The sequence below is a fragment of the Bos indicus genome, chromosome 10 (genome assembly GCF_029378745.1).
Source record: "Bos indicus isolate NIAB-ARS_2022 breed Sahiwal x Tharparkar chromosome 10, NIAB-ARS_B.indTharparkar_mat_pri_1.0, whole genome shotgun sequence".
Lineage (NCBI taxonomy): Eukaryota > Metazoa > Chordata > Mammalia > Artiodactyla > Bovidae > Bos > Bos indicus.
Genome location: NC_091769.1, coordinates 58,768,714 through 58,791,358, shown reverse-complemented (window position 1 = coordinate 58,791,358; position 22,645 = coordinate 58,768,714). Strand labels below are relative to the sequence as shown.

Here is a 22,645-nt window from a genome sequence, read left to right as displayed (position 1 = left end):
CATTTGCTAAGGAAGATGAATCTATGCTTAGTCATAGCCTCAAACCAACTGTGAATCAGGTGCCCCTCAAGGGCCTGGGTCCCACAGGTCTTCGAGCAGAAAAAAACAGATGGAAAGTGGGGAGGGGAAAGGGGCCCCGACCTCTCTGGTCTGGGCTGTCTCTAGGCTTATTCTTCCTCTGCTCCCTGGCAGTTCAGGAAGACAGGATGAAATGGGCCACCCCATCATGAGGCTGCTCCCTCATCCCCATCAACTTCCCTGAGGGTGAAAATCCCTCCAGAAAATACAAACTGTGATAGATTCCCACCTGCCCAGAGTGGCCAGGAACGTGTCAGTAAGCCTTCCCCACCTCCCCCAGATTGTTGAGAGTTAGGATAGCTGACTCAGGTGACATTTTCCTATTACTGACATCCTCTCAAGATTGTACAGTCTTAGCAACTATGATCATGAAATGCTTGTTGGGAACTCACCAGGCAGAGGAAAAAAAATTGGAAGCATATGAGTTGGTGCTTAAAAGCAAGCAAGCAAAAACCAAGGATGCTTATGGAACTTGAATCTGGAATAAGGTGGCGGAAAGCACCAGTTATAAACTTATACACATCTCACCGTGCCAACTGCATTTGCTCTGATTATCTTTGTTGTTTTAGGTGAGACATGTGCTGTACCAAATGATGACACCTTGGTTGGAAAAACTGATGAGAAAGTCAGTGAACACCATTCCCCACAAGCAGGTACAGAAACAAAGCATCCTGTTTATTTTTTTAATTATTTGTGCATGGGTCTGCATTGCTGTGTACAGGCTTTCTGCAGCAGCGGGGGCTACTGTCTAGTTGCGATGAAAGGACTTCTCGTCGTGGCGCCTTCTCTTGTTGTGGAGCACAGGCTCTACGTGCACTGGCTTCAGTAGTTGTGTTGCACAGGCTCAGTGGTTGTGGCTCGAGGGCTGCAGAGTGTGGGCTCAGTAGTTGTGGTACACGGGCTTAGTTGCTCTGCGGCATGTGGCATCTTCCCGGACCAGGGGTCGAACCTGTATTCCCTGCGTTGGCAGGCAGGTTATTACCCACTGGACCATCAGGGAAGTCCCAAAGCATCCTGTTTTAAAACTCAGAAATCAGATACCTTAAAGTCATATGAACTAAAAAAATAAAATAAGCACAATGTGAGAGTTGTGAGTCATGTTTCTTTTGTTGCAAAATGAGGACTATAGCCCAGGAGAAAGCGTTTCAGGTAGCTCTGAGAAACTGCTCCAGAGCAGTAGGGGGAAAGGTCAGTATATATGTGATTTTGGTGAAGGAGGAGTACATGCAATCTAGCACATGTTTTTTGCAGAAGGTTTCTGCAAGTCACATGGAGCAGTCATCCCCATGAAGGATTTGGGTGCTTTTCTAGATACTTAGAAAGTGAAAGCGTTAGTCTCTCAGTCATGTCTGACTCTTTGTGCCCCATGGACTGTAGCCAGCCAGGCTTCTCTGTCCATGGAATTCTCAGACAGGAATACTGGGGTGGATTACCATTTCCTTCTCCAGGGTATCTCCCTACCCAAGGATAGAACCCAGGTCTCCCACATGGCAGGCAGATTCTTTACTGTCTGAGCCACCATATGAAGAGATACATGACTTCAGTTCAGTTCAGGTCAGTTGCTCAGTCGTGTCCAACTCTTTGTGACCCCATGGACTGCACCATGCCAGGCTTCCCTGTCCATCACCAACTCCCAGAGTTTACTCAAACTCATGTCCATTGAGTCATCGCCACACAAGTGATGCCATCCAACCATCTCATCCTCTGTTGTCCCTTTCTCCTCCTGCCTTCAATCTTTCACAGCATCAGGGTCTTTTCCATTGAGTTAGTTCTTCATATCAGGTGGCCAAAGAATTGGAGCTTCAGCTTCAGCATCAGTCCTTCCAATGAATATTCAGGACTGATCTCCTTTAGGATGGACTGGTTGGATCTCCTTGCACTCCAAGGGACTCTTCTCCAACATCACAGTTCAGATCTTCTTCACAGCATCAATTCTTCGTCCTGGGCTCATAAAATCAGCTCCTGAAAATATCTAACTATCTGAAGACTTGTTCTACCAGTCCCCCACTCCCACATCCACTGAGGACAGAGTGCCTCATTTCTGCTCTCCACCCTTAGCTCCTTGTAGGGGATGTGGAAAGTCAGCAGCTGCATCAGCACATGATTTAATCCTTGTAGAGGTAGAGGGCAAGTGCCAATGGCAACTGCCAATTTGTAGGTGACAGTCATAATTGGGAGGTGAGTAACTTTCTCTTCTTTTGATAGAATCCATGATCACATCCATTGGAAGTCCAATACAAGTGTTGAAAGTTAAAGAGACGTTTGGGACTTGGATAAGAGAGTCTGCTAACAAGAGTGATGAACGCATCTGGGTGACTGAACATTTCTCAGGTGCTTTTACTTGGCAGATGAGCCATATCTCTGCTGTAATTTTATATTTCCTTTGTTGCCTCCCTTCAGGCTTATCCTGTTTCTGTGTCTGAAATCCTTGCTCATTGGTGTCACAGAATTGCTTTTTTTTTTATTTTAGAAAGCCCAAATAAGTGGGCAGAATGCTGCTCTCAGTTGAGCACATTGGTGACAAACCTCACAGTTCAGATAAGAGGGACGTGACCAGGGTGCCTCCACTGCAGCTTTTTGGCAAAGTGTCCAGGAGGAAACAAATAGCATCCTGACTGATAAACCCTTTATAAACCCTGAAACCATAATGAAGAAGAAATGCCAGAGACAATTTTTATTTTTATTTTTTTTTGCACAGGCTATCTTTCTTTAAGGAGAATCCTTTTGGCCACTTTTCTCACATACCACAGTATCTGAGAGCCCAGGGGAGTGGGTGAGGTACCATCTCGAAGGTCTACTGCATCACACTGTCCCAAACAGATGTGGTCAGGCATTGCAGTGGCCCCATGCCAGAAGAGGCCTGGCCATGCCGACTAGTCAGAGCAATAGCTCAGACATGCTACTTTGGTTTCATCCGGGCTCACTCATCAGCTGGCAGTAACTGTCCAGATGACCAGCTGAAAGGGAACCTGTGGCTCTAAAGGGAAGAGCAAGGCACAGAGGCAGCATGGCCCCCTTGGAGGGCAGTGGTGGGAGGTGACCGCACAGGTGCTCTTCACGATGCAGGCCTGTGGCAGAAAAGTTGATGAAATTGTAGGGGAGGGCATGATACCATTTTCCTGGGAGGAGCAAAGGCAACTCTGGTTACTGTGTTCAAAAGATGGTTCAGGAATCCACAGAAGAGAATTGGCCTTAGGGTTTGGGAGCCTGGGATCTTGAAACTGGACAAGGACCCTTGCGGGATGTCTGACTCTCACCTTCTGTCCTTTTACCCCGCCTCCCCCAACTCACCTCCAAGCTGTGACTGCCTTTCCCTGGTTTCCCTCCTACAGGCATCAGGGTGAAGGAGTTCGAAGACCAGCCCTCACTGCTGAATGGCAGTTACACGCTCATCCACCTCCCGTACTATTTCCACGGCTGTGGGCACACTGTTCACAACAACTCTCTCTACTACCACAAGGGAGGCTCCAACACCATAGTGAGGTGAGTCCTTCAGGGCCCCGCTGCCCCTCCTCGCCCATCCCAGCTGGTACCTACTGTGCGTGGCACTTCAGTCATACTTCAGCTACTTAAGGGAAGGGACTGTGGTTCTACCCTCTATGTTCCCGGGGCCTGGCGCACAGCCAGAGGTCAGTCAGGGTTTGCTGACTGAATGAACCGCAGGCCACAAGGAGTGAGCCCCCATTGCATTTATTGCTGGTCTGGAACCAAGTGTAAGTTCAGGGCCAGAGAGAAGGTAGCTGGGAGTGACTGGGGGTGGCAGGGGTGGGGGGCGGAAGCTTTCTCATCCTTTGGGGAAAAAAGGGCAGAATCCAGGCCTCCCTCTGGCAGGAAGGTGTCACACCCCCAAATCGGTTTTGTTCTGAAAACTGTTGGGTGTGAAGAATTTCATGTCACAGCTGAGATCTCTGAGGACTAGAGACTGCAAGGCCTTCAGGTGGTTCTGTCATCCTGACAGAGCCCTCACCAAGCCACCTCCACACGCCCTCCATCTTCCCATGGGCAGGAGAGGTGGCCACGCCACCCAGGTAGTCGGGGCCCAGGACAGCAGCCCAGGCTTCCTGGCTCCGCACAAGAATTGCTAAAGGTTGTCTGCATGGCTCAAGAAGACATCAAGTCCTGGGCTTTAGAGGCAGACATCATCTTGGGCAAATCAAGGGAGCAGTGAACGCAATCAAGTTCCAACCCTCCCACCTACTTATTTGTGACCTTAGAGGAGAGACACCACTTCCGGTGACTTCCATGCCCTCACTACAAATGGAAAGATGGATGAGAACCTCTGCAGCCCTCCAACTGTACTCCCATTGGAAATGACAATTCCAGTGTTATGAAAGCTGTGGTCCTCATCATTCCAAACAAGAGACCTGCATCTTGAGGGAGGACTGGATTCCTCCATGGGCACGGGCTTGCTAGTACATCATGCAGTCAAACCAGCCACGTCAGACACACATGTCAGCCGTGGCTGGAGGCACCCCCCTCCTGTGCCTCTGCACCACCTCCCATCCTGGGCTCCCTCAGCACCTCAGCACCTCCTGGCTACCTCATCTAGACAGAATCTTGTGCTAAAAGAAAAAGATAACTGGCCCGCCACCCATTCAGAAGCCCTCTCTCCCCACACACACTGCTTTCTGTGACATTTGTTCTCATTCAGTCCCTGCATGTGCATGTGTGCTAAGTCGCTTCAGTTGTGTCTGACTCTTTGCGACCCCATGGACTGTAGCCTGCCAGCCTCCTCTGTCCATGGGATTCTCTAGGCAAGAATACTGGAGTGGATTGCCATTCTCTCTTCCAGGGGATCTTCCCAACCCAGCAATCCAACACACATCTCTTTTGTCTCCTGCATTGGCAGCGGGTTCTTTACCACTAGGAAGCCTTGTGGCTGCCATATATGTAGAGCCACCCAGGTGGCACAGTGGTAAAGAATCCACCTGCCAAACAGGTTCAATCAAAGCTGGTTCGATCCCTGGGTCGGGAAGATCCCCTGTAGAAGGGAATGGCTACCCACTCCAGTATTCTCGCCTGGGAGATCCCTTGGACAGAGGAGCCTGGTGGGCTACAGTCCATGGGGTCGCAAAAGAGTCACACATGACTGAGCAACTGAGAGCAGTTACGTGGGGTATTCTGGGGTGAATGAGGCCCAGAGGAGGATTGGCCACCCTAAGAAAGAGTGGCTTCTAATGGCACTAAGCTTGTGTGAGGTTAGAACAACTGTACTGGGGCCCTGCTCCAGTGCCTGACTACAGTCTGGGAGGAGAATCAGAGGCAGACTGGAATTAGACCCTGTTTTTGCTGGGAGAGACGAACCTCATCAAGAAAAGCAACTGTCAGTGCCAGTACCAGACAGGGACAGTCCTGAATCCCTGGCATTCAGAGGAAGGGGAGCCCTGAAAGCAGAGATGAGCATGAAAGACCTTCTCAAGCCCTCACTCTTGTCTAGTTTCTTTTCCAATTTACTTCAGGATTTCTTAACTGGCTTCGAGCTTGCTGTACTCCGGTGCATCCCCCGCAGCTTCGCACCTGTCACAGTTCTGCTGCTGCTCAATGGCGCCTCCTAGTGCTTTTCTTTTCGTTTAGCCTTGAGTCCCTGAATTTTCATTCCTGAAGCTGAATCAAAATCCACTTTTGCTCTGATGTAGATTTGGAGTCTGCCAAATCAAACAGCCTCCAGGAGCTGAGGGGCATGGGGTTTCATGCCGTCACTTCATTGATCTACTTGCTTACCAAAGAAAGAAAAGTGACTTTACAGCCATGACTTTGCTACTTCACCTCTCAGCTGCTGACTTCCTTCATTGAGCCTGCTGTGAAACTTTTGTCTTAAAACTCCAGCGTGGAGTAGAGGAATCACCCTCAAACTTGGAGGTCAAAAGCCTGAGTTTAAACTGCTTGTCTGTATTCCTGAGCTGGTCACATCTCCTTTTCTCATGAGTAAAATGAAATGACAGACTAGATTATCTTCTAAGGCCCCTTGCAGCTTTGAGAGGGCATATCAGGAGGTCAGCAGACACCTGAGGATTCAGGAAGTGAAGGACTTTTACCGAGGTCACATGGTTAGTAGGTGGACACTGAGATGTAGTCACCAGCCTCTGCACCCTCACTGCTCACGGTGTTGCAGATGTAATAGCAGAATGAGCACAACCTGGAACTTACTAGAAATGCAAAATCCCAGGCCCCACCCTAGGTTAACAGAGGAGCCTAAAAACCACCCTTGTCCATAAAAATGGTATCTCATATCTACTTTTTTCTTTTTTTTTACACATTTCAGGTTTGAATTTGGCAAAGAAACATCCCAAACTCTGAAGCTTGAAAATGCCTTGTATTTTGATCGAAAATACCTCTTTGCGAATTCCAAGACGTACTTCAATTTAGCTGTAGATGAAAAGGGCCTTTGGATTATCTATGCTTCCAGCGTGGATGGCTCAAGCATCCTTGTCGCACAGCTGGAGGAGAGGACCTTCTCCGTGGTGCAGCACATCAACACTACGTACCCCAAGTCCAAGGCCGGCAACGCCTTCATTGCCCGAGGGATCCTCTATGTCACTGACACCAAAGATACGAGGATAACGTTTGCCTTTGACCTGTTAGGAGGGAAACAGATCAATGCAAACTTTGCTCTAAGAACTTCCCAGTCTGTTCTTGCCATGTTATCGTACAATATGAGAGACCAGCATTTGTATTCTTGGGAAGATGGCCATTTAATGCTTTATCCTGTGCAGTTTCTGTCAGCTGCATTACACCAGTGATAGGAAGCATTCTATTCCCCTCAGTAAATTTCAGCTCTTCTCTGGCACCATGTGTGTCCCGATAGGAAACTTGTCTTTAAGGGCGGTCAGGTAATTAGCTGTCATAATCTCACGACACGGGTGCTTACGTGGTGTTTCCCCTTTAATTCGGATTCTGTAGGGGGAAATAACAGACTGGAACTCAAAAATGGCTGGCATTTGGTAATTCCTTCACAAACTAGCTGGGCAAGTTACCTCTCCCTCTTTAGGTCTTGTTTTTCCCCACTGGTAATATGAAAGGACTGGCTAAGATGATTGGTAAGATTTCCTTACCTATAGGGAATTCTGTGATTCTTAGCTGTTGCGTATTTGTGTATTTGGTTTTGTGTATTTGGTTTTGGATTTTATTTTTGGCTTTTAGCCATGGCTGAGCAGATTTACCTGTGAGTTGATCAGCCTGGTGGTCTGAGCAATGAATTCCTTAGTGCCGACTTATGTTTATTGTCTTGGAAGCTGCACTGACCCTTTAAGGCTGTTGAGGTACCTTATTACCCCTAACTTATTACCTTTCTCTGCATCTTCATCAGCCACCAAAGCGTCAAAGTGGGCATCATCCTTAGCTCCTGATTACCACGCCAAAATTAGCCAAAACCAGGAATAGCTGCCTGCATTGAAGCAGAAACAGGCTTCCTGGGTTCCTGTCAATTTCTGACCATGCCAATCTGCAGCTCGGCTCATAAACATTGAATCTGCAGGTCCTGCAGGGTCTTTCTGCCCTAGATCTGCATCTGCTCTCAGAGCAAATACTGTGCAAGTGGACATTAATCCAGTGAGAACCTTGAGAGGCACTTTGCAGTTTTCAGAAGAAAGGTGCCATTCGTGGTTATTATCTAGAACAGGGATGGGCAAACTGTGACCCTTGGGCCAAAGACAGCCCATTGGCTGTTTCTGTAAATAAAGTTTTATTAACACAATCAGAGGCATTTGCGTATTGTCACAGGCGTATTATAGGCTGTGACTACTTTTGCTGTATACTGGCAGTGTTGAATCACTCTAAGAAAGTTGAGTAACAGCTCCCCAAATCTAAAACATTTATTTTCTGGCCTTTAATAACAATAGTTTGCCAATCCCTGATCTAGAATAGTAAAGTGAGCCTGATTCTTAGAAGGGCTTATTGACCTGAGCCTGTTTGTTATATATTTTTTTTTGTTTCAGACTAAAAAGTGGTCATTTATTTCCTTTGAGTTTATAGTAAAGCACAAGGGTGAGAACAGCATAAAATTAAGCGTGCCCCCCCCCCCCCCACCAAAAAAAGCAGTTAATGAACTGTTCTTACCCTAATGTAGTTTTTCTTTTTAATATATGTTATCTGGCTTTTTTCTCCTTGTGACTTTTTAAAAAATTTTAATTGGCAGATAATTACTTTATAACTACCCAAATATAGTTTTAAAGAATGTGATCTGGTCCCTTTGGATGCCAGGAGAAAATCCAGTTTAACTTGCTCCTAGTTCAGTTCAGTCACTCAGTCGTGTTCAACTCTTTGCAGCCTCATGGGCTACAGCATCCAGGCTTCCTTGTCCATCACTAACTCCCAGAGCTCACTCAAACTCAAGTCCATCGAGTCGGTGATGCCATCCAACCATCTCATCCTCTGTCGTTCCCTTCTCCTCCTACCTTCAATCTTTCCCAGCATCAGGGTCTTTTCTAAAGAGTTAGTTCTTCACATCAGGTGGCCAAAGAATTGGAGCTTCAGCTTCAGCATCAGTTCTTCCAATGAATATTCAAGACTGATTTCCTTTAGGATGGACTGGTTGGATCTCCTTGCAGTCCAAGGGACTCTCAAGAGTCTTCTCTAACACCACAGTTCAAAAGCATCAATTCTTTGGTGCTCAGCTTTCTTTATGGTCCAACTCTCACATCCATACATGACTACTGGAAAAACCATAGCTTTGACTAGATGGACCTTTGTTGGCAAAGTAATGTCTCTGCTTTTTAATATGCTGTCTAGGTTGGTCATAGATTTTCTTCCAAGAAGTAAGCATCTTTTAATTTCATGGCTGCAGTCACCATCTGCAGTGATTTTGGAGCCCCCCAAAATAAAGTCTCTCACTGTTTGCATTGCTTCCCCATCTATTTTCCATGAAGTGATGGGACCAGATGCCATGATCTTAATTTTTTGAATGTTGAGTTTTAAGTCAGCTTTTTCTCTCCTCTTTCACTTTCATCAAGAGGCTCTTTAGTTCCTCTTTGCTTTCTGCAATAAGGGTGGTATCATCTGCATATCTGAGGTTATTGATATTTCTCCCGGCAGTCTTGATTCCAGCTTGTGCTTTATCCAGCCCAGCATTTTGCATGATGTACTCTGCATATAAGTTAAATAAGCAGAGTGACAATATACAGCCTTGACTTACCCCTTTCCCAGTTTGGAACCAGTCTGTTGTTTCATGTCTGGTTCTAACTGTTGCTTCTTGACCTGCATACAGATTTCTCAAGAGGCAGGTCAGGTGATCTGGTATTCCCATCTCTTGAAGAATTTTTCACAGTTTGTTGTGATCCACACAGTCAAACGCTTTGGCATAGTCAATAAAGCAGAAATAGATGTTTTTCTGAAACTTTCTTGCTTTTTCTATGACACAACAGATGTTGGCAATTTGATCTGTGGTTTCTCTGCCTTTTCTAAATCCAGCTTGAACATCTGGAAGTTCACAGTTCACGTACTGTTGAAGCCTGGCTTGAAGAATTTTGAGCATTACTTTGCTAAAGTGTGAGACGAGTGCAATTGTGCTGTAGTTTGAACATTCTTTGGTGCTGCCTTTCTTTGGGATTGGAATGAAAACTGACCTTTTCATTGGAATGAAAACAGGCCTCAGCAGTCCTGTGGCCACTGCTGAGTTTTCCAAATTTGCTGGCATATTGAATGCAGCACTTTAACATCATCATCTTTTAGGATTTGAAATAGCTCAACTGAAATTCCATCACCTCCACTAGCTTTGTTCGTAGTGATGCTTCCTAAGGCCCACTTAACTTCATACTACAGGATGTCTGGTTCTAGGTGAGTGATCACACCATCGTGGTTATCTGGGTCATTAAGATCTTTTCATATAGTTTTTCCGTGTACTTGCTCCTAAATGCCCTTAAATACATATATTTTCTGCCAACTCGGTTCTTCAAACATCCTTCAGCCCAGCACTGAGGTCCAGGCAGGGCCACCGAGAGTAGAGAGGAGTCCAGGGGTCCTACAGCCAGGAAGGACACCTAGGGAAATACTTATGTAAAGATTTCTCAGCAGTTTGCCCTCACTGAGTACATGCATGTGTTAGGGGGGAGCTTCTGAAAACTTTTTCACTGGCGCCTCATCGATTCTTAGTGGCCCTGAGTCCTGGTTTTATACCATATTAGTGGAAGCATTTTAAAACTCAGGGAATGTGCAGATTGAAATATTTGAGTCTCCACACCCCCTGAATAAACCTAGGCAGCTATGAGGGAATTTGTTGTTGCTGTGTTCTCAAAATAATGGGTATTTGAGACTTTTCCCCCCACTTGTTAATTAGATTGGTTGTATCATGTCATCACAGCTTTTTAAAAAAAATGTCCTCTTCAGATTCATGTTTTATAACAGAGTAGAATAGAGTTTCGTGTTCAAGATCAATGTGTTTAATATGTGCTGCTCTTCTTTTAAAGTATTTAAAAATATATGTTGGCTGTTTCTGGACACAGGGGACCTGAATATATATATAATTTCATAGTGATGATTATAATAGTAATATATACAATACTAACTGTAAATATAGTAACAACCAAAAGAGGTTAGTTATTGAATTAGCCCATATTTCTTTTAGAAAAAGTTTTAGAAACCCCAGTCTTGGTATTTGATTTATCTTGGCACCCTTAACTGTTGGTAAGGAATCATATACTCACTGCTAGAGACGTATAGATTGGGATTTCTTGCTCTCTTTTTTTTTTCTCACTATGGCAGAGTAATATAAGGACAACTGAGTCTGACCAACAAACAAAAATTAGAGAGTAATTTCATAATAGGGTTGAAAAGTTTGTCTTTACAGAGTGTAAAGAATTCAGATTTTACTCATTCTTTCCTGCAAACAGTGCTTGATTTTAAAAAAAGGTTTGAGCTCACTGCTAAAATAGAATGTACCAGCTAATGTTTTCAAATCAAGATATCATTTTAGCAGTTTACATTGATGCTTATAAGCAAAGTTACTTTAAAGCACTTTTCAAACATTTGCACTTCTGATGTCAGAATCAAACCAGATAATTCCCTAATTCTTCTTTAATCTAAAGCAGATAACTTCCCACCAGAGAGTAAATAGAACCATCCCTCTCAACCTCAGAGGTTGGGTGGACCCCGTTTCAAAGCATTTTCTTGCAAACTGATATTGTGCCCTATCACTTAGCCCAGGTGTTATGGCAAAGAAAGAGTCCTGGGAGGAGAGTTTTAAAATGAAGAGTTCTGATCTTAGGTACCTCCACAGTCTGTTACCTTCCAAGGTTGCAAGATAAAAAGTCAAACAAGACACTAAAATTCTTAAAGAACCAGGTGTCTTTTTCTAACTGCACTGACTACATTTTGACTGTGACTAGCTGATCACAGACCATCTAAAGGAGAAGTTCACGACTGAGCTTCTCAGTTTTCATGCAGCTGCTATGACCTGGTGAACCACATTATTAAAAGCCATAATTTCCAATCTGTAACCACAGATTCTAAGCTATTCTGAACAACGAATGGATCATGGTGAATGTATCTTTTTAGGTTGTAATTTATTTAACTTTAATTAGTCAATAAAAATAATCATTGCTGAACATAATCACATGTTGAAACAAGTGTACTGTTATTATTACCTGATGTTAATTTATACATAATGTTTAGAAGAAAAGATAACCAAAAACCAGTATTGTGGTATAATTATATTCATATTTGTTGCCCCTCTATTCAAACTCTCATAGTTTGCTGGCTCCTTCTGAGTACTGAAAAAAGTCATTAATATGGATTGTTTTCTCTATCAGAAAACATGAAAAATGTGCAACTACTTACTAAAACTAGATACTTACAGACGTAAGTGGAGAAGGCAATGGCACCCTACTCCAGTACTCCTGCCTGGAAAATCCCTTGGATGGAGGAGCCTGGTAGGCTGAAGTCCGTGGGGTCACTGCAAGTCGGACACGACTGAGCGGCTTCACTTACACTTTTCACTTTCATGCGTTGGAGAAGGAAATGGCAACCCACTCCAGTGTTCTTGCCTGGAGAATCCCAGGGACGGGGGAGCCTGGTGGGCTGCCGTCTATGGGGTTGCAGAGTTGGACACGACTGAAGCGAATTAGCAGTAGCAGCAGCAACAGACATAAGTGCAATGAAGATTTGTTAGTTTATTGGCTTAGTTTAGGCTACTAAAAAGGACACGATGTTACAGGCTAAACACTGAAGGAATTTTTAAAATTGGATTTGTGTGAATTGGGGCAAGTCTCTCAATCCCTCAGAAGCTCTGTGTCATCTGTAAAATGTGGAAAGTACTACTTACCTCCTTTGGTTTTTCCATGTGAAATGAAAAGTGCTCTAAAAATTATATGATTCTTGATAAATCATAAGTGGTACTTTTATATTTCAAACCTACAGGGAACCAGAGTGACCCTGTTATTCTTTCAGCCTTATTCAGGGGCTGCCGACCTGAGTGAGAGGTATACAGCATCATAAGTGTCTCTCTGCTGGTCTGCATGACTAGGGAGTTAACACTTCATGCCACCAAAAAAATGGTCCCTTAGTCATGCAACAAATTTACAGAAAAACTGCCCTCAAATCATGAAAAAAAAATTCAAGGACCCGCCGTTTTGACCTAGAGAACTTCTTTATAACCTTCCCCAGAAGAGTCTCTGTTCCTGACAGGCCCAGGCATGCACTGCTGCTGACTTTTGTCATTAAAATAATACAAAGCAAAAAAGAAAGAAAAGTCCTCAGAGAAAATAGCCTTTCCCCTCTACCTGGGCCATTCAGACTTTGCATGGGATGCTAACATATCCAGTTTTATAGCTGTTCACAGTAAGATTTAAAATATGCAAGAAATTAACCTGTCTCCCTACTTTCCCTTCCAATCTGTCATGATCAGCCTCAAAAATTGAGCTACTTGAACAGTGGTTGTTAAACTACTTTCTAAAAATCTAAAAAAATTAATTCTAAAATTGCTAAAGTCTTGTGTCTAGCAACCTGGCTTGGTTAGTGTTCCAAATTCTTTTGCCAAGAAGCCGCATACACAATCACAGGATTACAAAACGTCAACACTAGATAGAACCTTCACATAAAAACCATCCCAAGCTTCTCATTTTAAAGCCTAGAAAAGTGAACCCAGAGAAGTTTCACCTAACATCACAGCTTAAGTGTCGGTGAAGATAAGACATTTTTTCCTAACTTTATGATCATGGTTTCCACCTTACTCAGACATGTCCAAGAGAAGGATCTGGTCTTTGGAAAAAAACAATAATTAACTTTGAAGATTTTTTTTCAAAAGGTGTTCCTTTTTAAAAAGCTGTATCTAGTACAACTTTCCAAAACTGGACCAGGAAGAAATAGAAAATCTTAACAGACCCATCACAAGCATGGAAATTGAAACTGTAATCAAAAATCTTCCAGCAAACAAAAGCCCCGGTCCAGACGGCTTCACAGCTGAATTCTACCAAAAATTTAGAGAAGAGCTAACACCTATCCTGCTCAAACTCTTCCAGAAAATTGCAGAGGAAGGTAAACTTCCAAACTCATTCTATGAGGCCACCATCACCCTAATACCAAAACCTGACAAAGATCCCACAAAAAAAGAAAACTACAGGCCAATATCACTGATGAACATAGATGCAAAAATCCTTAACAAAATTCTAGCAATCAGAATCCAACAACACATTAAAAAGATCATACACCATGATCAAGTGGGCTTTATCCCAGGGATGCAAGGATTCTTCAATATCCGCAAATCAATCAATGTAATACACCACATTAACAAATTGAAAAATAAAAACCATATGATTATCTCAATAGATGCAGAGAAAGCCTTTGACAAAATTCAACATCCATTTATGATAAAAACTCTCCAGAAAGCAGGAATAGAAGGAACATACCTCAACATAATAAAAGCTATATATGACAAACCCACAGCAAACATTATCCTCAATGGTGAAAAATTGAAAGCATTTCCTCTAAAGTCAGGAACAAGACAAGGGTGCCCACTTTCACCATTACTATTCAACATAGTTTTGGAAGTTTTGGCCACAGCAATCAGAGCAGAAAAAGAAATAAAAGGAATCCAAATTGGAAAAGAAGAAGTAAAACTCTCACTATTTGCAGATGACATGATCCTCTACATAGAAAACCCTAAAGAGTCCACCAGAAAATTACTAGAAATAATCAATGACTACAGTAAAGTTGCAGGATATAAAATCAACACACAGAAATCCCTTGCATTCCTATACACTAATAATGAGAAAACAGAAAGAGAAATTAAGGAAACAATTCCATTCACCATTGCAACGAAAAGAATAAAATACTTAGGAATATATCTACCTAAAGAAACTAAAGACCTATATATAGAAAACTATAAAACTCTGGTGAAAGAAATCAAAGAGGACACTAATAGATGGAGAAATATACCATGTTCATGGATTGGAAGAATCAATATAGTGAAAATGAGTATACTACCCAAAGCAATTTATAGATTCAACGCAATCCCTATCAAGCTACCAACAGTATTCTTCACAGAGCTAGAACAAATAATTTCACAATTTGTATGGAAATACAAAAAACCTCGAATAGCCAAAGCGATCTTGAGAAAGAAGAATGGAACTGGAGGAATCAACCTACCTGACTTCAGGCTCTACTACAAAGCCACAGTTATCAAGACAGTATGGTACTGGCACAAAGACAGAAATATTGATCAATGGAATAAAATAGAAAGCCCAGAGATAAATCCACGCACATATGGACACCTTATCTTCGACAAAGGAGGCAAGAATATACAATGGATTAAAGACAATCTCTTTAACAAGTGGTGCTGGGAAATCTGGTCAACCACTTGTAAAAGAATGAAACTGGACCACTTTCTAACACCATACACAAAAATAAACTCAAAATGGATTAAAGATCTAAACGTAAGACCAGAAACTATAAAACTCCTAGAGGAAAACATAGGCAAAACACTCTCCGACATACATCACAGCAGGATCCTCTATGACCCACCTCCCAGAATATTGGAAATAAAAGCAAAAATAAACAAATGGGACCTAATTAACCTTAAAAGCTTCTGCACATCAAAGGAAACTATTAGCAAGGTGAAAAGACAGCCTTCAGAATGGGAGAAAATAATAGCAAATGAAGCAACCGACAAACAACTAATCTCAAAAATATACAAGCAACTCCTACAGCTCAACTCCAGAAAAATAAACGACCCAATCAAAAAATGGGCCAAAGAACTAAATAGACATTTCTCCAAAAAAGACATACAGATGGCTAACAAACACATGAAAAGATGCTCAACATCACTCATTATCAGAGAAATGCAAATCAAAACCACTATGAGGTACCATTTCACACCAGTCAGAATGGCTGCGATCCAAAAGTCTACAAATAATAAATGCTGGAGAGGATGTGGAGAAAAGGGAACCCTCTTACACTGTTGGTGGGAATGCAAACTAGTACAGCCACTATGGAGAACAGTGTGGAGATTCCTTAAAAAACTGGAAATAGAACTGCCTTATGATCCAGCAACCCCACTGCTGGGCATACACACTGAGAAAACCAGAAGGGAAAGAGACACGTGTACCCCAATGTTCATCGCAGCACTGTTTATAATAGCCAAGACATGGAAGCAACCTAGATGTCCATCAGCAGATGAATGGATAAGAAAGCAGTGGTACATATACACAATGGAGTATTACTCAGCCATTAAAAAGAATACATTTGAATCAGTTCTAATGAGGTGGATGAAACTGGAGCCTATTATACAGAGTGAAGTAAGCCAGAAGGAAAAACATAAATACAGTATACTAACGCATATATATGGAATTTAGAAAGATGGTAACAATAACCCGGTGTACGAGACAGCAAAAGAGACACTGATGTATAGAACGGTCTTATGGATTCTGTGGGAGAGGGAGAGGGTGGGAAGATTTGGGAGAATGGCAATGAAACATGTAAAGTATCATGTGGGAAACGAGTTGCCAGTCCAGGTTCGATGCATGATGCTGGATGCTTGGGGCTGGTGCACTGGGACGGCCCAGAGGGATGGTATGGGGAGGGAGGAGGGAGGAGGGTTCGGGATGGGGAACACATGTATACCTGTGGCGGATTCATTTTGATATTTGGCAAAACTAATACAATTATGTAAAGTTTAAAAATAAAATAAAATTGGAGAAAAAAAAAAATAAAAAAAAAATAAAAAGCTGTATCTAGAGGAATTTGCCAATTTAAGCCTAGTCAGGCATAGAACACTCCCCAACAAAGAATTCCTCAACAGTCATCACCTTCCAAGAGGTAGATAAGTAAGCTGGCACAGCACTGCCTGTTACTCTAAAAATTGCCTCACCATTGGACAACCCTTCCTGCCCCAGTTTTTTTGAGACATCAATGTAACTGCTGCCTGGTGCTTACCATCTATGTGTCGTGGTCTCTTCTAGGCAATGGAACTCATTATTTCATTATTTCACTTGAGCATTATTTCACTTGATCATTATTTCACTTGAGCATTATTTCACTTGAGCATCATAGATGCTCAAATGGAAAAGTCCTTGTTGCTGTTTTTCAGTTGCTAAGTCGTGTCTGACTCTTTGCAACTCCATGTCCTTCACAATGTCCCAGAGTTTGATCAAGCTCATGTCCATTGATATCCTTCTTAAATATCATTTACTGTCTCTGGTCAATGTTTTAATCCTCTCTCCAAGCATAGTAAACACTGTGATGTACCCACTACATGGATTCCACGTCAGGAAAGACTTCCTGCCCCTGATGCTGGGAGTGCTGTCAGCATATAGCCTTCGGCTGTCAGACCCTTCAGGATTTGCCTTGTCTGCAGAGATTTGCTTCACCCAGGAAGCACCTCCTCATCAAGTGATGGATCAGTGTGAGTATAAAGGCTTGGACAATTCAGCCCAACCTGGAATTGCTATAAAGGGCCATTCTAGTACCAGAGATCCCCATGGCTCAGCCAGACCTGTCACTGGGCCTGCATCACAGACTTTTCTTTCTGCTATCCTGCTTCCTTCTCTTCCAATCCTCCCAAAGGTATTGATAGTAAGTGCACTGTTTAATGACACCCTGCTAACTAAGCTCCATCTCAGAATTTGCTTCCAGAGGAACCTGTTGTAGAGTTGCCAGGTGAAATGCAGGTTGCCCAGCTAAACTTTAATTTCAGATAAAGAACAAAATTTTTTAAATATAAATATGTCCCAGAAATGGCAGGGATATACTTATACTAGGGGCTTCCCAGATGGCTCAGTGGGTAAAGAATCTGCCTATAATGCAGGGAATGAGGAGAGTGAAAAAGTTTGCTTAAAGCTCAACATTCAGAAAACTAAGGTCATGGCATCCGGTCCCATCACTTCATGGCAGATAGATGGGGAAACAGTGGAAACAGTGGCTGACTTTCTTTTTCTGGGCTCCAAAATCAATGCAGATGGCGATTGCAGCAATGAAATTAAAAGACGCTTACTCCTTGGAAGGAAAGTTATGACCAACCTAGACAGCATATTAAAAAGCAGAGACATTACTTTGCCAACAAAGGTCCGTCTAGTCAAGGCTATGATTTTTCCAGTGGTCATGTATGGATGTGAGAGCTGGACTATAAAGAAAGCTGAGTGCCAAAGAATTGATGTTTTTGAACTGTGGTGTTGGAGAAGACTCTTGAGAGTCCCTTGGACTGCAAGGAAATCCAACCAGTCCATCCTAAAGGAGATCAGTCCTGGGTGTTCATTGGAAAGACTGATGTTGAGGCTGAAACTCCAATACATTGGCCACTTGATGCGAAGAGCTGATTCATTGGAAAAGACCCTGATGCTGGGAAAAATTGAGGGCAGGAGGAGAAGGGGATGACAGAGGATGAGATGGTTGGATGGCATCATTGACTCGATGGACATGGGTTTGGTTGGACTCCAGGAGTTGGTGATGGACAGGGAGGCCTGGTATGCTGTGGTTCATGGGGTTGCAAAGAGTCAGACACGACTGAGCGACTGAACTGAACTGAACTGAACTGAATGCAGGATATGTGGGTTCAATCCCTGAGTCAGGAAGATCCCCTGGAAAATGAAATGGCAACCCACTCCAGTATTCTTGCCTGAGAAATCCCATGGACCGTCCATGGTTACAGTCCAAAGGGTTGCAAAGAATCAGACATGACTGAGCGACTAAGCACATACTAAAAGTTTTATTTATCCAAAATTCATAATTTAACTGGGAGTTCTGTATTTATACTTGCTAAATCTGGCACCCCTAACATGAAGTGGTCCCAGAAAGAAGTCGCTGATGCAGCTTTGAAGTGGAATCATCCACCACCCTGTTTGTAACAGGGACTTCATGACTGCTAGTGATTGAGCAAAAATAGCCAGTGAGACGAGATGATCCAATCGTTAAAGCTTTCACTGGTGGGAAACTGGAATGATGTAGCAGTGGGAATGGAATGCATCAGCTAGTGTTATGTATCAGGTGTTAGAGATCATGAAGAAACAGGGAATCAAAGGATCATGAAATCAGGTGGCACTTGCTAAGGAAAAAAGATAATAAACAGGTGAGAGCAATTGCCAACTGAAAGCTACGTGGAAAGCCCAGGGCCTCCTTAACAGCACGCAAAGAGGCTCTTGACTTCTGCAGTGGAAGGCAGAGAAAGCTGAAGACCAGACCACGGACTTGAAGATCAGCTCCAAAGAAGCTTTTTTGCAAGCTTCAAAGAAAATTAAACTCCCAACAAAAGAAGGTCGCCACACCAAGGTGAGGACCTGGCCAGGAAAATGTTGGGACTCTGCTATTTGGAATGGGGCTATAAGGGTCGGCCGTTTCCAAGTTGCTGTTTGTGGTCATTTAGAAATAATGGGGAAATTCAAGGATGCATTAGATCAAGTTTGTTGGCAAATTTATTTCTGTAAAAGGCTTGATAATAAATATTTAGGTTCTGTGGGCCACACCATCTCGTTGCAACTCCTGAATTCTGCTGCTGTGGCTAAAAAACTCGCAAACAATAGGTCAATGAGTGAGCATGGCTGATTCCAATATAGCTTTGTTTATGGGCGCTGACATTTGAATTTGATCATTTTATGTGTTACAAAATGGTTTTAACTATTCTTTTTAAAGATGACTTTTAAAAATAGATCTATTTTTGTCTGTGCTGGGTCTTCACTGCCGTGCACCAGCTTTCTCTAGCTGTGGCGAGCAGGAACTCCTCCTCGCAGTGCACAGGTTTCATACTGCCGTGGTTTCCCTTGTGGAGCACAGGCTCTAGGCCCAGGGGCTCCAGTAGCTGTGGTTCACAGGCTTAGCTGCCCTGCGAAGTGTGGAATTTTTCTGGACCAGGGATTCTTTACCACTGGACCACCAGAGAAGTCCTGGTTTTAACTATTTAAAAACGTAAAAACCATTCTTAGCTTGCAGACTGCACAAAAAAGGTGTGGGCTGGGTTTGACCTACACGTAGTTTCAGATTGCTGAAACCTGATACAATTTCATGATTTATAATAAATATATATTAGTCTTTGTCTACTTTCTGGCATAGAGCTCCTAGACCACAAAATTTCCTGTGATGAGCGCCATTAAAGTGTCTTTTGTTAATGAAGTGACTTTTGGAAAGCCCCTAGGTAACATGAACACAGGGACCGCTTACCAGTATAGCCAGCTGTGATTAGAGGGTTGGAACTTTCAGTCCCACCGCAGCCTCCAGGGAGGGGAGTGGAGTTGGAGGTTGAATCAATCACAAGTGGCAAATGATTTAATCAATCATGCCTATATGATGAAGTCTCCATAAAAACCCAAAAGGACACGGTTTGGAGAACTTCTATGTTGGTGAACATGTGGAGATGTGGGGGGCGGTGGGTGGGGGCAGCATGAAAACTCCAAGTCCTTTTTGTACGCCTTGCCCTATGCATCTCTTCCATCCGGCTATTCCTGAGTTTTATCATTTTATAATGGTAACCTAGTAAGGAAAACGTTCCTCTGAATTCTGTGAGATGCTGTTGCAAATTAGTCTCAACCAAGGAGGAAGCCACTGGAACTTCAGAAGCACAGGCAACTGTCTGGACTTGGGTTTGGCATCTGAAGCAGGAGCACCTGTGCGGGACTGAGCCCTTAGCTGGGGGCTCTTGTGCTATCTCCAGGTAGATGATGTCAGAACTGAGTAGAATTTTAAGACACCAATGAATAGCCAAGAATTTTGTAGCGCGAGAAAACTCCCACACGTCTGGTGTCAGAAGTCCTCTGTTTTGTTGTAGTGTGAAAGTAAAAGAAAAAGCTAGAAAACTGAATTTTCCCTTATTCACCTGGGTTAAGTCATGCTATCCCGAATGGTAATTTTTCTTTCTTATATATACAGAGATCCACTCTTATATTCTTTTCCCATATAGATCATTACAGAGTATTGAGTAGAGTGCTACCATAGTAAGTCCTTATTATTTATCAATGTTCAAATGGTACTTATATTTAAGAACATTTTATTGCTAGAGGATGGAGGTCATAGTGTCAACTTAAAAATTGTTGCACAGACCATGGTGGTTGGCAACATCAGTGTCATCAGAGTTCACTTGAGTGCTGACTGTGAGATGTGTACCAAATGCTTCACATGTATTATCTGATATAGTTCTCATAGAAAGTCCATAAGGTATAAATGTTATCCACCTTTTCCAGACTAAAAGATATTAAGAAACTCACTCTAACTCAGTTTGTAAATGGTGAAATTAAGATTCAAATTGGAGACGTCAGATACCAGAGCCCACACTCTGAGTAACTGCTCTTTCCTGCCTTTCAGAAAGAAGCCTAGGGGTGCGGTAGCGAAGTGGTAGCCAGACTGCTCTAGGATTCCTCGCTGCTTCGGTTTTCTTGTCGGGCTTCCTAGCAGAAAGGCAAGCAAAGATGTCTGAATATATTCGGGTAACCAAAGATGAAGATGACAAGCCCGTTGGCATACCATCATAAAATGATGGGACAATGCAGCCCAGCTTCTAGGGGCACGTGGTCTGCACTACAGGAAGCCAGTGTCTCAGTGTATGAGAGGTGTCCATCTGGTAGGAGGTATTCTGCGTGCCCCTAATGCCGGCTGAGGGAATCTGGTGTACGATGTCAGCTATCACAATAACAAAAGAAAAATGGATGCTTCATCAGCAGTGAACACGAAAAAAGTAGTCCAGAAATAGTGTTGGGTCTCCCATGGAAAACAGCAGGACCTAAAAGAGTATTTTAGTACCCTTGGAGAGGGTCTTAGGGTTCAGGTCAAGAAAGATTCTAAAACTGGTCATTCAGGGACTTCCTTGGTGGCCCAGTGCTAAGACTCTGCACTCCCAATACAGAGGGCCTGGGTTCGATCCCTGTTAAGGGAATTATTAATAGATCCCACATACCACGACTAAAAATTCACATGCTGCAACTAATAAAACCCGACACAGCCAAATAAATGCATATTTTAAAAACTGGTCATTTGAAAGGATTTGACTTTGTTCATTTCATGGAATATGAAACCCAGGTAAAAGTCATGTCACAGCAACATGTGATAGATGGACAACAGTGTGACTGTAAACTTCCAAATTCTAAGCAAAGCCCAGAGGAGCCTTTGGGAAGCAGAAAGGTGTTTACTGGGTGCTGTACAGAGGACATGACTGCTGATGAGCTGCGGCAGTTCTTTTGCCAGTACGGGGAAGTGGTAGACGTCTTCAATCCCATGCTGTTCAGGGCTTTTGCCTAGTTCCATTTGCAGATGATCAGGTTGCCCAGTCTCTGTGTGGAGAGGACGTGACCATTCAAGGAATCGACATACATATATCCAAGGCTGAACCTGAACACGGTAGCAACAGACAGCAGTGGAAGATGTGGTGGTGATCCAGGTGGCTTTGGGAGTCAGAATGGATTCGGTAGATCAGCAGTAGAGAGGGCGGAGCTGGTTTGGGAAATAATCCAGGTAGTAATATGGGCAGATGGAGGAAAGTTGGTGGTTTTAGCATTAGTCCAGCAATGATGGCTGCAGCCCAGGCAGCTCTGCACAGCAGCTGGGGTATGATGGGCATGTTAGCCAGTCACCAGAACCAGCCAGGGCTGTCAGGTCATAACCAAAGCCAAGGCAACATGCAGAGAGAGCCGAGTCAGGCTTTGGGTACTGGAAATAACTTTTAGAGTGGTTCTAATTCAGGTGCAGCAATTGGTTGGAGATCAGCATCAAATGCAGGGTCAGGCAGTGGTTTTAATGTAGGCTTTGGCCCAAGCATGGATTCTGAATCTTCTGGCTAGGGAATATTGACTTTGGGTTATAGTTAGTTGGTATAAACTAGTGGGAATTCAAATTTTTCTAAACGCATGGTAAATATATTGTAAAATACGTATTTAAGAATTTTTAAAATTGGCTTCTTCAGTGTGGAGTATATTCAGCAGTATATCTGGCATTTTTCTTTAGAAAAAGAGCTAAATGAATTTTAGAAGTTTTGTTACATAAAGGGTTGAAGTATTGAGTGTTTGAAAGTGAACTGCTATTAACCTGACTGATAAACCAACACACTACAAAATGTTTCTCCTGCAATATTTTATCCATGGACTTGTGAAGTGAATTATTTGCATGTTCAAAATGGAAACCATTGATTAGAACTATGTTTTTCTTGTTTTCATTCAAATCCCACCATATC

General features: G+C 43.1%; 1 protein-coding gene and 1 pseudogene across 2 annotated transcripts in view; both read left to right on the top strand.

Moving 5' to 3' along the window:
- GLDN (gliomedin) overlaps window positions 1-11,620 on the top strand; it is a 60,175-nt gene extending 48,555 nt beyond the window's left edge. For both annotated transcript variants that reach the window (XM_070797551.1, XM_019968829.2), the window contains 4 exons: window positions 648-731; window positions 2,284-2,409; window positions 3,411-3,561; window positions 6,341-11,620. In XM_070797551.1, coding sequence (XP_070653652.1) covers window positions 648-731; window positions 2,284-2,409; window positions 3,411-3,561; window positions 6,341-6,818 — 839 coding nt within the window. In that variant the 3' untranslated portion in view covers window positions 6,819-11,620. The remainder of the gene's footprint in view (window positions 1-647; window positions 732-2,283; window positions 2,410-3,410; window positions 3,562-6,340) is intronic.
- Window positions 11,621-16,241: 4,621 nt separating this feature from the next.
- LOC109564367 (TAR DNA-binding protein 43 pseudogene) lies at window positions 16,242-22,283 on the top strand (annotated as a pseudogene).
- Window positions 22,284-22,645: the final 362 nt, after the last annotated feature.